This window comes from Candoia aspera, chromosome 3 (assembly GCF_035149785.1).
Source record: "Candoia aspera isolate rCanAsp1 chromosome 3, rCanAsp1.hap2, whole genome shotgun sequence".
NCBI classification, from domain to species: Eukaryota; Metazoa; Chordata; class Lepidosauria; order Squamata; family Boidae; genus Candoia; species Candoia aspera.
Genome location: NC_086155.1, coordinates 171,839,965 through 171,855,626, shown reverse-complemented (window position 1 = coordinate 171,855,626; position 15,662 = coordinate 171,839,965). Strand labels below are relative to the sequence as shown.

The window sequence follows — 15,662 nt, the reverse complement described above, 5'->3', positions numbered from 1 at the left end:
CTTCTTGTCCTACACTGTGAAAATGCTTCAGAGATGCATACTACAACATCAGACCATCCCCAGCCAATGACTGGCTATAGGTTTCAGGCAGAGAGATGGAAATCTTTATCCGTTATTTGTAGGTAACTGAAGATGCCAGGGATTTAACCTGAGGCCTTCACACAAAGCATCTGATCTATCATTTGCACAAATGCAAAGCCCCTCCACCCTTTAATCTAAGTGTAAATATACAGAAGTTGAGGGCTTGAGTTATGGACACTCAACCCAGTTCCATCTTGAAACCATGTTCCTTCATTTCCTTTTCTCTCTTTTCCCATCTTTCTCTCCCGTGGCTCATTCGTCCTCCTTTACATCCCTTTCGTTATTCATATAAAAGAGTTTTGCTGAGATGGTACCATAGTAACTAGCAGGGGGTAAGAGTGATGGAGAACGAGAGGAAAGGAGGCCTGGCCGATGGTTGTTAGAGCGCCCCCTATCTGCGCTTGCCCCGTGCGCTCCCCAGCAAGCAGCAAATGGCTCTGGATTTGCGTGCTCCTTTGTGTGAAGCCCAGTCGGAGCTAAGCAGCAGCGGCGCGCGCCGAATCTCTCCCGTCCACCCTGCTTGCAGAGACGCGGAGCAGCCGTTCCAGAACCGGACCTCTGCCTCGCCTCAGCCCGCAGCATCTCGACGGGAGCTTTAATCCTCTTTCTTAACTCTCCAAGGTGTAGAGCTGTTTGCAGAAATAAAGCTGTTGCAAAGAAAGGAGAGCAGAAGAGAAAGCCAGCCAGCCAAACAGGCAGAAGGAAAAGCGCGCAAAAAGCGCCGAACTCTCCCCGGGCAGGCAGGGAGAGACCTGCGCCTGGTGCTTTGCCAAGTACCGTGTGAAGGGAAGCCAGAACTTGAAGTTACCTGCCCTGCCGTAAGAGAGGCAGGGGCTTTGACTGCGCCTCTCGCAGCCCTCGGCAGACGAGAACAGCGCTTTTCGGAAGAGTTTGCTCCCCCCCTTTCTTCTGCTTGCAAACCATAAGCGGATGTGAGGCAGGGAAGGTGTTCTTTTGCTTCTTCTAAACTCAGGCACCTCAGCCTTGGGGGGGCTTTTCCGCGTTTTGCTCTTGCTTGAATATAAGCACAAAGAGGGAAGCCGAGGAGTTTGCTTGATGTTTTAGTGCAATGGACGTAAGATTTTATTCGCCGCCGCCACCAGCACCACCTCAGTCGGCCGCCGCTCCTGATACCCCCTGCCTGGGACCTTCTCCTTGCCTGGACCCCTACTACTGCAACAAGGTGATTTTGCGTTTTCTCTCCCCAACACTCCCTCCCCACGGGAAGCTGGGCAGATGGCTGAGGCTCGAGTGAGAGACTTCAGGCTCGGCAGGTTGCAGATTTGAGCGAAACCCTCAGGAGAAGCCCCAACGTCGTTCCGCTCGCGCGCCTGTATTTTAAAGGGAGACGGAGAAGCGAAGCGCTTCCTTTCTTGCCCCGTGTTTATATTGTAGGCGACCTATTGCTGGGGGCGGGGAGGCGTGTGGGCGCGTTGCAGAAGTAATCGCCTTCTCTCCATTTCTTGCACTGATAGTCTGAGTGCTTCTAAAATATAATCCTGGAATGAGGTGGGGAGGGGGAGACGATTGTGGGAGAAGGATGGCCGGTCTCTGAGTGTTGGCCCAAGCTCGTAAGTTCCACAGCAGTGGACGGAAGTATCCTCAGGTGGAAATACCTTTAGGATCCCAAGTTGAAAGTCTCTTAAGTCGTTCTTTTGTATACGGTGGAAGCTTTGAGGGAGATTTAAATTCACCCCCGTCCCCCAAATACGCAGTTCTCGGCTCTGCTTTCAGCCACTGAGATGAGAATGACAAAGCATTTGGTTCGGGTGTCAGATATTAGCAATGAGTTTGGTGGTAGCGGAACTGGGGGAGTTTCAAAATCGGAAGAGTTGAAACGTTTGCCTTGAAGGTCCGGAGGACTTAGTCCAGAATTAAATGGCATTCGTCCTCCTATATAAATGCAGTTTGGGGTCACTAAACAAAAACAAACACAGAAGCGTTTTGCTTCCTCGTTACGGGGGCGGGGAGGGGGGGTAGAGTTGGAGGCATTGCCAGGGCAGCAAGAAAGCAAGCCTAAAGTTCTGTCGAGGCAATCGTATCTGTGTCTACTCGGAAGTAAGTTTCACTTGGCACTTAATTCCAAGTTGCCGTGGATAGAACTGAACCTCGAGGGTTCCTTTGCGCAGTCATATTAAATACTAATATTTCTGTCCAAAAATGAAAGCCGGAATCATAGACTATTTTCTACACAGGTTCTTTCTCTGGTTAGTTTGATCTAGTTGCTCTACTGTGAATACCATGAAATTCCACCTCGTCCCCTCCACCCGCCCCACCGCCCCGATGGGCGATCCTGGCCAGAGGAGACACTTTGTCAGCGTTCACAACCAGTACTTGAAATGCACCCCATAAAGCAAGAGAACAAATATTGGCAATAGGATTTATTCAAGCCTACTGCCAGTTAAGCTTTTGTTTAAGAGCTTGTTGTGAAAGACTGGCACTTCTGCAGGCAACATCAGATGTGTTTGTGCCATTTACACTCATCTGCCTGATCAATGCTAGGGTTTTCCATGGTTTTAAATGATTCTAAAGCTATAGATGATCAGTGTTCTGCATAATGGCAGTATGTTTACTCACTGGAAAGGATGGGGGAAGGGAACCTACTGTTGAGTGTTGTCTCTCAGCATGGGTGCATGAATGTGTTTATGGGATATTTCAAATGCTCCAGGTACTCAGATATGCTGAGCTAAATGTGAAGAATTCTGCTTTATGCTTGTTTTACAAATAGATGATGTTGCAGTTCTGTCATTAAACTCTGCACCCTTCAGGAAATCTCTAGCATGAGCTCATGAGTCAGTCTGTTGCATACTATTCATTTCTATCCCTGATAATGACAAGATACTTATTTTATCCTCTTGATTCTCTTAAGTGAAATCTGGACAGCAATGACACATGAGATAACCATAGACAGCTTTGTGTGTAGTGATTAGTAACTGTAGTATGTGGCTCCTTGGTTAAGACCAAGTAAAACTCTTCCTGTAAAAGTTTTCTGTAGGTGTGCTACTCTGGAAAAGAAGTGATAGCAGGAGTACCCTCCTCCCCCATACGCCAAGCTATTTGTGTGCTAAGCCGCTTTAAGTACACAGTAATGATTATTATAAAACTATTTTCACCCTGTGACTTACCACTGTTAACTTTTATGCTGAATGGTAAGCTCTCCATGCTCAGAAATAAAGAAGCATTAGGTAGAATTAATGACTTAAACACCAAAGGGCATGAAGAATCATTTGGCAGCAAAAACTGGACAAACAGTTATTAAATCTACCAGTGATTTAAGGCTTCAAAAAGAAAGTAATGACTTGAATACATATTTAGCTCATCATACTCAAGATGGTGGTCCAGGTTTAATTTAAAAGTTACATGCTTTGGAAAACCAAGAATTAAGTTGATATATGAAATCATTTTCCAATTAACGGGTTTAAATCATTTTGGGTGGATATTGAATACATTTAGAATCCTTCACACACACCCTTTCATTTTCTTTCCCCAATCAGCTTTTTTATATTAGTTGTTAAGACTATCTATAAAAGAAGAAACAGACTTTTCTTTGACTGTGCATTCTATTTAACCCAGCCAGGACAGACAATAGATTTCAAAAATGTAACACTCCCATCCTTTTAAAGCTCAGGAGTGACATGCTAGGAATGTTTCTCATTAGACAACATTCTTCAAGCAGTGGATATCTCTGTCAAGCTGCTATGCCAATGACCGCTGATTGTCCTAAATGGACTTAGGATAGCTTTACTGGCTGGGCCCCTATAAGGCATGTGTTGATGGAGCCTCTAATTTTCCTGCATTCACCTAGTCTCAGTCTATCTAGGCTGATTACAGTTGTTATAAAGTTATGAACTCTAAACTTTATGTCTCCTGTTTCTCCTGGCTGCAGAAATACACATAACTTAGTTACTTTCCTTTACTGCTGCTGGAGACTTTTCCTGAATGCTGCACCCCCTTCAGCAACTTTGATGAATACAGATACAAAGGCTAACTTGTATCCCAGAATGCTAGCAACATTTTTATTGCAAGGAAAAAATCTTTGAATCAGTGGAACTTTGACAGGCTCTTGCAAGCTTCTATGTTCACAATTTCTTTTCTCTGTACTGATTATAGAAGGCAAGGCAAACATTAGTTTGATTTGTTTATTGGTACTAGAGGTTACTTTTATGTCGGAGTAATTCTATTTAAGTTAGTGGAGCTGCTTTATAACAACTGCAGCGTGGGTGAAAAATGTGTCACCAAAATATATATAAACACGTCAGAATTATTGCCATAACTTTTTCTAGTGGTCTTAGGAAATATGTCTTTTGACATATAATTTCATCGTCCATAGTGTAAGAACTTATAGTACCTAGACTTGTGTCTGTCATACTGGTGATAATGAATGAAGCTTCATAACATTTTTACATACATCACAATATTATAGGGCGTTTTTGTTCTGCTGTTCTGTTAGCTGTCTTTGTTTCAAAAGATGACAAAGATCTTTTCTTTAAAATGATGTCCTTAAACATTTTAATTGGTGATTGCTGTGTTTTCTTTGCAGTATAGTGTGCTTTGAACATACTGTGTCAGATCATGTTTCTTTCTCCATCTAAACTCAGAGGGAGAAAAGTGAAAGAACAATGTGAACAATGTTGGTTATGGCAACTGTGTGAGGTATCTTTTATACAAATAGAGAGAATGGTGGCTGTATAAAGGTCAGTCTTTGAAATAATATAGTGAAGCTCATAGGCCAGGCAGACAGATTTAGACTTAAGATATTATGGTTCATCTCTGAAACTTAGAGGAGAGTTGGTAACTAGGTGGTGTAATTAGGAGATATGCGTACGCTGGTATTTCTGGAAAACATTCTGTTGTACATGCACATTCTGGGATCACTTTTGTAAACACATTTCCTAGTCTTTTGCTGTTTGGATATGTCCTATTTTTGGTTTAAATATATTCCCATAAAGATCCGTGCTTAACCTGTCTGGCCACTGATTTCATAAATTCCATATGGAAAGATGTTTGCTTATGATTTTTGTCAGTTACCATTACTTTCAACATTGCTGAAATATGAAATATTTGCTTTAATATAAGTTTGTTTTGACATGGATAATAACAGGCATGCTGACTTATGCCAAGAAAAGGAGGGGCATAATGGTCTTCACTGCTCCCAGTAGCTAGCCTTGCAAAATTATGTGTGGACTTATTTTCTGAAGTCTGCTGGTTAAAGGTATAAAAGCCCACAGCTGATACACTATTTAATTGTCAATGCAGTGAAAAAAACCAAAACAAGCTGGTGTGTGTGTGTGTGAGTGAGAGAGAGAGAGAGAGATAACACATTAAACTAAACAAAGTGGGGGTAGAAAACAAGGGAACAGTAAGAAAGTACATGGAGAAATCATATTTTTAAACTTTCTAATGACTGAGAATAGATTTTCACTATTCTTTTGCAAGGTATAAGACTACTTTCTGCTATCAACTAAAATTATTCCCTCTCTGATAGGAAAGTATTAGTTTTTTAATTTTAACATTGTACATTTACTGCCCCAAACTAAATTGTAAATGTTACTGTTTATAAGCTATCCCAGAAGTACATTTCTTATAAGCATATTTTTTCCTTCACCTGATGCTTAATTTGCTCAACATCTTTATTTTCATTGAAATAGATAAATTACTGTATTTCTCTGAGAAGATTCTAAAATGTTTTTTTATTCCAAGAGATATTGGCCTCTGTGTAATAGAAGATGCATAGATTAAAATAAATATTGGATTTTCTCTGTTTTTACTGCTTAAAATGATATCTGGGAAGAGGATACTATACATTTAAAAAAAATCTGTTCTTGTTTATTTCATAGAAAGTTTTTGTGTACTTGAATTTTTTACTGTTGTGTTGTTAATGAACTGTAAAATATTTTAATGTACCTTTTGAAGTTAGTAAATTAGTCTAGTTGCTTCTTTTCACTGCAGTCTTCAATATATCGTTGGATTATAGTTGTTTCAGGAAAGGACATAACTTACAGTATTATAAAGCTAAGTTATGTCCTTTCCTGATATAACTGTAATCCAGGCATTTAGCATAAAGCCTGTCAGCTCAAAACCTTTCATAAGAGCGATACTCCCATTTCACTAGGTAATGTTTATATACTTTTTATTCTTATTAATACACAAACTGAAGATGTCAGGCATCATTTTAGAGAGGCCTTATCTTTCATACAAGAGAGAGAGTAACTTAACTAAAATAATGTGATATATACATAAACACAATTTCAAAAGAATTTTCTTTGTGACCATGAAACATGCTGATTCAATTTATTAATTAAAATCATACAATTAATATGCACTTATAAGCATTACTAATTGGAAGTAAATCCCACTGAATTCAGTAGGACTTAAGTCTGTGTAAGCATAGTAATCATTTAGTATCAATTGACTATGTTTTCCTTGTGAAAATCCAAATATATTTCAATAATGTCTACATTTATAATTCTAAATATGAAATTAAATTTGAGTTTCCAGTTTAAAGTTCACATGCATAATTCATGCTTTCAGCTGATTTCACATAAACATACTAACAATATTTCTTTGCTCAGGTTGGTTAAAAATAAGGAAATTACTTTAAAATACATAACATGAGCAGCATGTTTGGACGGGGCTTTGGAAGAGTGCAAAGACAAGAATCAGTGGGGGAAAAAAAATGCCCCAGGACATACCTGTGGGAGAAGCCTTGGATTTCTTCCCCAATTCCATGAAACATTAAGAATAATAAATTAGAGCAGCTTTTCCAACTTGGGTTTGGATGAAGCTCCTAGAATTCCTAGCCTCACTACTGTGGCTCACTGTATTGAGAAGATGGTTAACCTCCTCTACTTTGGGACAAAAACTTGCATGGAACCTATTTTTTGGAATGGATTGCATCTAAAGTCTTGTGATGGTTTTTTCTCTATTGTAGAGATAGAAAGTATGCAGTAAGTGTATTCATTAAGGTTAGGCTACACATGAATCACTACCACAAAACATTCATTCTATCTGTTAGCACATCGTCTTGTTTTAAATTAGGAAAGTTGATTTAGCGGTTGATGACTAAATCAGCATAACTTTTTGGAGTTCTCAAATGGTGAGAAACTGCAAGTTGACTTTGTGTTAGGTTGTGGTTTGTGGGAGAGCGCTTAGATCTTTTGCTGCATGGATTTAGTACTTTGCCATCGTCATAGTCTTATTCTTCTTATGCAACATATTTTATATGTCTCAAATTAAAATTTTCTTATCAAATTATTCTGTCACACCTGTGCGCTAATACCAATTGTGTAATCTTTATCAAATTAAAAAAATAACATGCCAGTTTTGCATATATCTTAATAGCTTCTGACAGGGATACACATATGCAAAACTTCTTAATATATCACTAGTTCCAGTGGACTTCACTCAGAGGCATATCTGATTAGGGTCTGAATATTATTCTAGTGAGAGATCAGAATTCCTGAAACTTAATACTCATAGCCAACACAACTGTGCATATTCAATAATCCTTGTAAAAACTTCTCCAGCTTAATCAGGGGTGAATCACTTTTAACAGAAGGCAGTTATATATTTTGTCCCATCCTTGCTGTCTGTGTTAAGGAATATCAAAGAGGTTGCCCCCACACCCTCAAACAAAGATAATGCTTCTGTATTTGAGTGTTTTCCCAAGGAATAATTTTTCATTAGGATCAGAAAATCTTAATGCAAATACCAATAAACAATTCATTTTCTTGCTGCCTATGATTTTATTTAACATGAATGAGATTTCTGTGGTTATAATGCTTTCCTCTATATTCAAAAATGATAACATTATAATTTAAAGAGTGCCTTCCAATTTCATAATAGATAAACAAAAAAAATCTGTTTATACCAGCATTCTTGTGTATGCTACAGTACTCCTTTAGATATTGTGCATTTTAAATATTTGACTTGCATAATCTTTTACTATCTCCTAACACTAATGTTATGTTAATTTCTTCACATTTGGTGTAATTTGTTTTTCTTTTTTTACAACTGCTTTTCTCCAAGCTTTTGTCTCTCTGGTTAGTTTTATTGGGTCACCAAAAATCTTGAAAGAGTTCTTAGTGAAATGAATAAAATTTGTTGCCTCCTTTCCATATTTGAGGCTAGTATAGTCAAAGACTGGCTTCTTAGGTCAAATATGTATTATATATATTGGGCCTTTGAAGAATCTCACTCATCTTTACACTGCTGTAGTATATTCCTCTGTTTTTTTTCTTCTTTTCCTGAGTGCAGTTAAAGTCTGAGTTTGGTACAGTTAAAGTTCAAATGCAGCTTCAGCCATGAAGTTCACTGGATAACTGCAGGCCAATCTCAAACTAACCTACCCCACAGGGCTGTTGTTGTAGGAAAAAGGGAGAAGGAAGTTTTATGTATAGTGCCTTGAGCTCCTGGACAACAGCTGTGACATAAATCTTTCAAATATTAAGTAAATATTACTTTTTTCCTGTGTACATCGTAGAATTTCTCAGATCCATAGGTTTTAGAGACGAATTAGGGTGACAGATTTTCAAAGATGTTATTCTGATTAAATAATACTTTCTTTGGGGCACCTTGCTTGATGCTGAAATTGTGTGTGTTAGTGTGTGTGTTTCCTAAAATTGGTTTTATGAAGGTTTTAAAACTTTTTAAGTTAAGAATGGGAGAGGATGTGTCAGATATTGAGGCTTAGATATACAGATACACATTAAGTGGTTTACTCTTTCTACCACTTTTTTGCTAATTTGTCCACAGTTCATAATCTTGATTCCTCCTATCATTCTAGCTTGCCTATGCTATCAGGTTTTTTTTGCCTCTATATGCCAGTGTATTAACAAGATTAATAATATCCATGTTTTTTGAAATATGTGTAGGAAATATTGGAGAGTTTATTGAGGAATGTTAGTGTATGTGTCACCATTGTGCAGATGGCAGTCTGTTCTCTATTTCCCTTTTCATGCAATATAACTGAAGTGGTTGATACTCTGAAATAGTGGTTGGGCATGGTAATGGAATGAATAGGAATGACAATAAACTCAGTTCAGATAAGACAAAAATACTGCTTATATTTGATTGAAATGGCCGGTAAATTGGTGTTCAGTCTATTCTGGACTCCAAATGATTAAGCTTATAATTAGGGTGTGCATTTGGATCCATAATTTTCAAGAAAGGTACAAGTGGCCTTGGTTTAGATACCTTTAATCAGCCTAAGCTGATAAAAGCAATTTTGATTCTGCCTGGATCAAAACAAATTGTTACAGTTATTGGTAGCAGGTATTCTGGTAGCCTCTGATTTAACTTATTACAATCTGTAACACATGGGTCTGTTTTTGAAATATTTCAGAAACCTTTGGTAAACTAAAACAGGTTATCAATTTAAATGAAAAAGGTGATTATTTGACAGTGCTTTGTCATGTGCCCCTGCTGCTAGTATCTTTTGGGTTCCATTTCAAAGATTGACAGCCATTCAAAGAGTTACGTAAGGACAGTCTCTGCCCACATTTACTTATATGGGCTCATAGATCATTATACAAGGTCTTTTTCCAAGTATTGCTGACAAAAGACATGAATCATCAAGAGAACATTTTCACTGATGGTGCACCATGGATTAGAATGTCCACATTGGAGAGACTCAACTCGATGACTACATTTTGGATTTTCTAGACTAGGTGAAGACTTTTTTAATGAAAAATTTCCAGTTGTTTTAAAGGCTATTGAAATATTTTTAGCATATTTTCTACTAGTTTTATGTTGCTGTCACTCCACTGTACTGTTTTTTCATGTGATTTTTGTATTGTTTGTTTTTAATTTTCCTGTATATACAGCACTTATATTATTGTGTGGTCTACATGGATAATCAATCAAATAAAATATACCCATAAATAAATGTTTTTTTAAATATTTGCCAATTTGTTATTGTACTTCATAGATTTTTTGCTTTTTTTTTTTAAATCATTCTTCAGTTGTTTAGTTTGTTGCCTCACAATTTCTTAAGCTTACTTCAATGCCTTCTTTTTTGGTTGCTTAACATTTTTATTTTCTCCCTTCTGTTTTCGTGACAGCTCCATGAGCCTTTTGCAGACTTTTGCCCTCCACCTGATTTTCAGCTTATACTCAGTTATGGCCATTGATTGCGAGTTCTCATAATTTCCAGCTAGCATGATTTGTGCTAGAATCTTTATTGTGATAGCTTCTAATGTTTCCTGGATGCAACTGATCTTCCACTGACAATCTTCTACCTGTGTTTCCCTCTCATTTTCAGTTATGAACATCAGGTAGATCTCAACTTATGACAGTTAATGATGTTTAATGATGGTCAGAAGTTACAATGGCCTCGGAATGGGTGTTTTATGGCCTATAACACTTCCAAGCATCAAAAAAGTCACCTCCCCATGGTCACATGATTACATTTTGTGCAACCAGTGCTTGGCAACTGGTTCTCATTTATGACTAGTTACAGTGTCCCACAGTCATGTGACAGTTTTGCTGTTTTCCAGCAAAAAATGCTCATTGGGGAAGCTGGATTTGCTTAACGACCCATGATTCGGTTAACAACCACCGTAAAATGGTCATAAAATCGGGTCCAGTCATGTGGTGACTTGACTTACAACCACAATGACTTATGATGGAAATTCTAGTCCCAGCTGTGGTCATAAGTCAAGGACTACCTGTATTTCTGAAACAAACATATTAGGAAAAATTACTTGTAATTCCCTACTACTGTGAGTGAGACTGAGTCCAGGGGAAACTTACTGAGTCATTGTCATGCAGTTCTGGAACAGCTTCTCCACAAGTGAAAATAGCCCCATCTCTGTTGAGTTTCTGGAAGAAAATTAAAGTGGAACTCTTTCAGAGGGCTTTTGTTAATGCTGCAGAAATATTATTTTGAATATATTATATTCATTTCTTTGGGTTTTATTTTTACTGAATTTACTGTTAGATTTATGTTTTGTATTTAGTGTGGATATTTTGTCTTTTATACAGCACTGAAGTCATATAATTATGGCAGTAAAAGAATCTAATAAAATTAAATATTGAAGTGTTACTTACTTTGTTTCTTATCTGTTGGCTCCTTTTCCTATGCAGCTTTCTTACTCTAAGCTTCTTATCCTTTCCATTTGCTCAGTATGTAGCTTACTAAGCTGAACTTTTTATTTTTTATTTTTATTTTGGAAACCTGGAGGAGATGTCAACTTAGGGCTTACTTTTTCTTCTGGAGTCTTACATAGAGAACCTTTGGATTTTTTTTAAAAAATCTTTTCAACGTTCTATTGTGTTGGAATGGGGGCTGGGCCTCTAGTCTGTTCAACAGCAGAGTAATTATCTGAAAACTGAACAGAGTAGGATCAGATTTGATCTGGTGGGGAGAAGCCATCAAAAGAAATACTGAATTAATGGGCCAGATCTAGCTGGGGATTGTGGGGGGAAAAATCCAGACAAGATGTTGACAGTGCATTCTTATGATGGAAGAAATTGGAACCAGCTAAGATCCCCATCTTCCTTCTCAATCATGTGACCCACAGCAAACTGTTATTGGTATTGGAAAGAATTCCAGAAGCAATGTTCTGCATACTTTCTCTCTTGGCATTAAAGTTTGGTTTATTTTTATTTTCACCCCACTGTGTGTGTACAGGGATTGAAAATGGTGTTGAAAGATGAACTTTTCTGTAATAGCTCTGACTTCAATTTTTTCCTAATAAACTATAAGGAAAAGGGAATATAACCAGCTTCCACAAAGGACCCTGGGATATCAGCCAAAATGTCTGCTTCAAATATAAATGGGGTAGCTTTGCATTTCATTGATCATCTACCACTGCATCTGTGGCTAAGTCATATACTGTACCCAGGAGTAGCAGCCAACTAAGTCAATCATGTCATATGGTCACAACCATTTTGGTGCTGATAACATGATATTTAGGGCATAGCAGGTGGGTTGACAAGCAAACTGCTCATAGAAGCAAATACTATTTTATTCTAAAGTATGTAAGGTAAGGAAGATACATAAATAATTCTTTAATGGATATGTTCAATGTTGCTATCGTTTATGTGATGAGCTTTCCAGTATCTCCACTGAATACAGGCAATTATTTATTTATTTATCTATTTATCAATCAATCAATCAAATTTATCAACGCCCATCTCCCCCACAAGGAGGGACTCTGGGTGGTTGATAGAGGTCTATCATTTTTTTTTCATTAAAGGAAACTGATAATGTTAAAAAAAAAAAAAAGGATTCAGTATTGGGCGGGGAAACAATACTAGAGAATGGATTTCCTGTGTAAGGGGTTTGTCCATGATAAGGTACGCAGTGTCTCGCCTTCTAGTTGTGGTGTTACCATAAGGTAATTCCTTGAAGTGCTGCAGACATTTTTCTTTCTTACAGCAGTTGAAAGAAATGCACTTGGTGACATAGAGCACAATCCAAGTGTAATGCGTCTCAGTTCAATTCTTAAGGCTAGTAGGCTGCCTGTTGTGTGTTAGGGACAGATGTAAAATTTCTACTATCCCTTAAGGGGAGGTAGGAAGAGTACTGACTAGGCTCAAGAAAGAATAAATGTATGATAATATATATTGCTTTTTTCTTCCTGTTATCTGGTGAGAAATAAAGAATGAGAGGCTTATCTTGCATGTTTCCTTTTTTTCTTGGCCATCTTGCTTCTTACTTACCAGTGATCTGGAAGAGTTTATTGTGAGATCCAAGACGCTACCATCTTTTCAGGGACCAGATGCCTTTTCTGTGCCCCTGAATGATAAAATGGATTTGGCCCCTTTTCTTTGGATTTTAATGAGATTATCTATTTCCTTTTCCTTGACAGTAGCAAGACATAGTTGTTTTTTAAAGTTTTAAATTGTTGGGCTATATTATAATTATATATAAAATGCTAATCTTTTACAGAGTTAGCCATACAGCTGACCATTTTGAACCTGGGCTATTTTTCTTACACAGATATTTACATATTATACATCATGCTAAATCTGGTTTAGTTCAGAAATAGTTCACATGGTTTTGTGGACTTCTTCTTTGAAGAACAGAGTTTATTTAGTGTAGAATACAGTAACGTTCAGTGGAGAAATGTTGCATGGATCAGCCTTAAGTTGGAATGCTGAAAAAGGAAAATAATTCTGAAATAGCAAAAAAGGTACATATTATGTTCAGCAAATGCAGTAATTAAAATTAGCTACAGATACTTATAGATAGTAGAGCTTAATATCAAAATTAATTATATATATTACATTAATTTCTTTCTGCTAGGGCATAAAAGACTGCTCATAATGGACTCTCAATGCTGTATTCAGTTGCTAAGGATAATAGGATAATCTTTCCAAAAATTAAGCTCTTTGGAAATAAATTATGCTGTTATTTTCCAAGTTAACTTTTGAAAATTTATTGCAGCACTAAGCTTTCAAGACCTACTTGTATCCTTAATGGAAATGTATGTCAGAAACACCAGGTTCTTTGCTCATTAATGAGGACAGTTAATTATGTTAGAAATGTTTCATTTTATCTTTAGTTTTATATTCTGGAGATTAATATTCATGAAGTGGAAATCTGAAATGTGTTAGATTCTGGTTGGAGCTATAGATATTCAAGCAGACTGTTTAAGTGAAACAAGGGCAAAGAGTAGACCTTTTAGAAATTTTCAACCCATAACTGATTGACCAATCATGAAACTTGTTAATTTTGTACTGGGAAGTTTTCTTTTTTTAAAATCATGTTGATAATTGGTTATAGCAAACATTATATTTCAGTAACAGATAATTTGCCTACTGAAGTTTGCATAATGTGCTAATCGTCTCTAGTGGTTAATAAAAGCCTCCTATCTCACTCCCCTGATGGCTATAAAAGGCTATTAAGTTTGTGGCAGCAGTTCAGGTACAGCTGCTATGTGTTAATAATGCATAATTATCCCACTAATAAACACAGCAAAGGTCATCACCTCCAAGCTCCTAAAATACGTATTTTCTTTCCAAAATATTTATTAACGCTTCAAAAGCATATTTGTTTGTTTTAGTTAACTATATATGATTCTCATAGCTTCTTGTGTATCACAGCTTTTTACACCCCAGTTATGTGGTGAACAACTTAATGTATATGGTAGCAAATCTTTTATTACTACTAAATTCTGCAACTCAATTGCTATTGCTATTATTAATATTATGCTGCTAAGCATTTGTGTACATTGGGCTGGCTGTGGAGCAATTAACTTAAATATAGTACTTGGTGGAAATGCTCAGCTTTGAGTCGATTTGTTTAAGATAAGAGGAAATCAATGGGCTTCAGATTTGAAGACAAGTCTTCTGTCTGGACTTAAAACACATGGACAGGGTTTAGTTGACTTACTGTATCTGTGCAGTGTACTTACTGCGCGGTTTTGGCTTAGTGCACTCTGCTATGCCACTAACCTCCTTATTGCTCACATATCCTTTTGGCAGGGATGGCTGTATTCATAAAGGCTTTATAAAATATATTTTATCCAGACAAGGAGGATTCACATGGGATTTCCATTTTGCCTAGGAAACATGCAAATCAATAGGCCAGCACTTATCTGCATTGAAATTAGGTATACTGTAATTTATGGGCACAGTGATACTCCATCCCCCATCCCTCTTCCATAGCCTAACATTCTGGTTATGTCTCCTTGGAGAGAAGGAACTGAACAAAATCTCATTTTCATATCATGTGCTATTGTCTTCTGTTTTCTGTTACTCATTTTGATAACCTTGCATTTTCCCCATCCTGTTTTGATTTGGAAACAAATGTTCAGGGAGCTGAGAGATTCAGCAATGTTTCTGTCATCAAGAGAAATGAGAAAAGCCTGACTTACTGAAGGACTTTTATTTCTGCTGTACATAGCATACAACAGTTCATTTGTCATGCTTTAAATATATAATACCAGCAATAAAATATGTGCAGGCACAGTTGTGATATATGTAGTGTCTGGCCCCATTGCCATTGTTTGTGGTCTCTACGGTTGTCATACATTGTTCCTTGCACATCATCCCCCTTCAGCAGAATTTGACACAATTTCTAGCTTTCATTGCTGCGTTTTCATTGCACAATATACATGAGTTTGACAGGGTGTGTTGAGGACAACTCTGGCAAGCAATTGATATTTTGAAGTGGCAAGCATTTCAGCAGCTGCTTGCTTGTGAAAAAGGAATGATAAGATATAGTGTATTGTTAGTTTCAGGCAAAGCATTAAGGTTTAAGCTCTGTAAAAATATACACATTATTCGTCAGTGGGGAGGCAAGGCTTTTATGTTTTTTAGAGCTTAGCTCCTTGGCTGATGTGAACTAGAATGACATTGGTTTAATGGTCAGTAAATGAATAGGAGCACTTTGAATTTGGACTGCTGCCAATTTTGCACCAACAAAAGGACTGACAAAAGAGAGATTTTATGTGAAATGCAAAGCACAAGAAATGTTTTAGAGAGAAGTGGAAGAAAGAGTAGTAGGAAGATTCCAAAAGGAAAGAATGTTCTTTATTTTTAAGGCCGTCTGTAATATAAATAATAGTAAATTGGTTAAATTGTATCTGTTTCCTGGGCTCAACAGTTTCAGTTCTAAACTATTTTATGTG

The 15,662-nt window shown here is 37.3% G+C and overlaps 1 protein-coding gene across 1 annotated transcript in view; it reads left to right on the top strand.

Moving 5' to 3' along the window:
• Positions 1–541: 541 nt before the first annotated feature.
• Positions 542–15,662, top strand: part of TOX (thymocyte selection associated high mobility group box) — a 243,750-nt gene continuing 228,629 nt past the window's right edge. Inside the window, exon 1 of the mRNA XM_063299322.1 lies at positions 542–1,264. Coding sequence (XP_063155392.1) covers positions 1,151–1,264 — 114 coding nt within the window. The 5' untranslated portion in view covers positions 542–1,150. The remainder of the gene's footprint in view (positions 1,265–15,662) is intronic.